General features: G+C 35.9%; 1 protein-coding gene across 1 annotated transcript; it reads right to left on the bottom strand.

The window, feature by feature from the left end:
* Positions 1-440: 440 nt before the first annotated feature.
* Positions 441-1,160, bottom strand: LOC127848961 (heat shock 70 kDa protein 12A-like). The gene has a single exon (XM_052381687.1). It carries the CDS (start codon positions 1,158-1,160, stop codon positions 441-443), a length of 720 nt encoding a protein of 239 aa, XP_052237647.1.
* Between the last annotated feature and the right edge of the window lie 686 nt (positions 1,161-1,846).

Raw genomic sequence — 1,846 nt, 5'->3', positions numbered from 1 at the left:
GACCCTAGAGCGTCAATAAGCCCTTGGCTTATGATGCAATCGAGATTAAATACAAACGCTTAAACCATTAGCTGACGATTCTACTAATAACAATCGTAAGGCGTCGTTTATTTGAACAATTGAACATTGGAAGAGTTGTAGTTGTATTAAATAATTTCACGTACAACAAACATGTCACTGAAGTTTGACTAAACGATAACATATTTTGTAAATGTGATGAGCGTTTATGATACGACATATTACAGAAGTGCACATTGAATTATTATGCGAATTTCTAACAGTATACTGATTAAGTAATTTAAACAGAAAGTACACTGATAAAAGCATTCGTGCAAATGAAGTTGCACAAACATATGCAAACAAATGTAATGATCAAGATGGCACACCACATAACCTCTAGCAATTACAAGGCAATGCTCTTCTGGATTAGTTTAAGCAATCTAAGGCAAGTGTTTTTCTTCCCCCGTGAGCGAACGTTTAACCTTTATAAGCAGCTCAGTGCGGCCAAACATAAAGTGTACTTCGATTCTCTGATCGCTTAACGATACACTGTCGGTGTTATTGATCCTGAATGTAACAAGACGCTCACAACCGGCTTCCGTAGTGTTTATCGGCTTATCCGACTTGGTTCTGTATACACGAATTAGTGTTTCTTTTGCAAAAGCAATAAAGTGACGAACTACCTCACGATCGACGCTGATCTCCTCGTTCGCATTAACATAGATTTTAAAACGGTTAAACACACACCATTCGTCTGTATATAGTTGTTTTACTTCAGATGGGTGTTTCTTTTCATCAAACGTTATATTAACAGCAACGCCGTACATCACGCGTGCTGCCACTACGTCTGGATTGTGTTCAAATATCATTGCTCCTTTACGAACCGCCAAGCCGGCATCTTCAGGAACTATCAGAGAAATTCCGGGAATTTCATCTCTGAGCCTCTCCTGTACATAATTCGATTCCGCAAATCCATCGACCAACAAAACAGTGTTCACATCATTTAAATAATCCAGCTTTCTTAAGTCTTTGACTTGATCGATACGGCTCGAAATTGGTTCTGAAAACCAAGTTTGTACGTCCGAATGATCTATACGCAGTTTGTCTGACACCGCGATACTGTTTCCACTTGCAGCATTTTGCTTTCGGGTTATTTTCATTAATGAATACGGAAGCCTTATTATACAAACATTGATTGCATGGAATGTTTTTGATCTCTTTTTAGATTCAAATTCTCTTATCAATTCGAAAAGTCTTGAATACGAAGAGTCCGTAATTTTTCAAAAACGCCTTTTCCTAAAAGGTTGTCCAAGAATAATAAGAAATTCTGGTCCACGTATATTCCACCCTAAGAACCACCACTAGCTATATGTATCACTTTTACATGATTGTCCGGTAATGTCTGGATACGTGAGACATCTGCCGTTCCACCTATAAGTTAAATAGCAGAAAATATATAATTACGGTAATTCTTGAAGTGAAAATACATAATGCTGTTGGTGCTAAATAAGTTAAGATTTTGCATGCATGCAATGCCAAGAAACTCAAACTGAGAAAATGGTTATGACTGAGAACCAAAGGGTGAGTATCAATTTTGTTAATTAAATATCAGTATGGTATGTATGATCTCAATAAACGCTGTGTTGTTTTATTTTAATTTCATACATATACGTCTTCATATAGATTCTTAGTTTAAAAATTAAATAGTGCAATCAGAAAATCAATAAAGATTGTCCAAATAAAAATAAAAGTGTGTACGCATTCGAAAAATGTATTTATTTAACCGATTACTCAAACTTACTGTTGCGACTGCCTTACATCGGCATAATAATCAATTGATACTATT

Source organism: Dreissena polymorpha, chromosome 10, assembly GCF_020536995.1.
Source record: "Dreissena polymorpha isolate Duluth1 chromosome 10, UMN_Dpol_1.0, whole genome shotgun sequence".
NCBI classification, from domain to species: domain Eukaryota; kingdom Metazoa; phylum Mollusca; class Bivalvia; order Myida; family Dreissenidae; genus Dreissena; species Dreissena polymorpha.
This window is presented reverse-complemented; position numbering and strand designations above follow the sequence as displayed.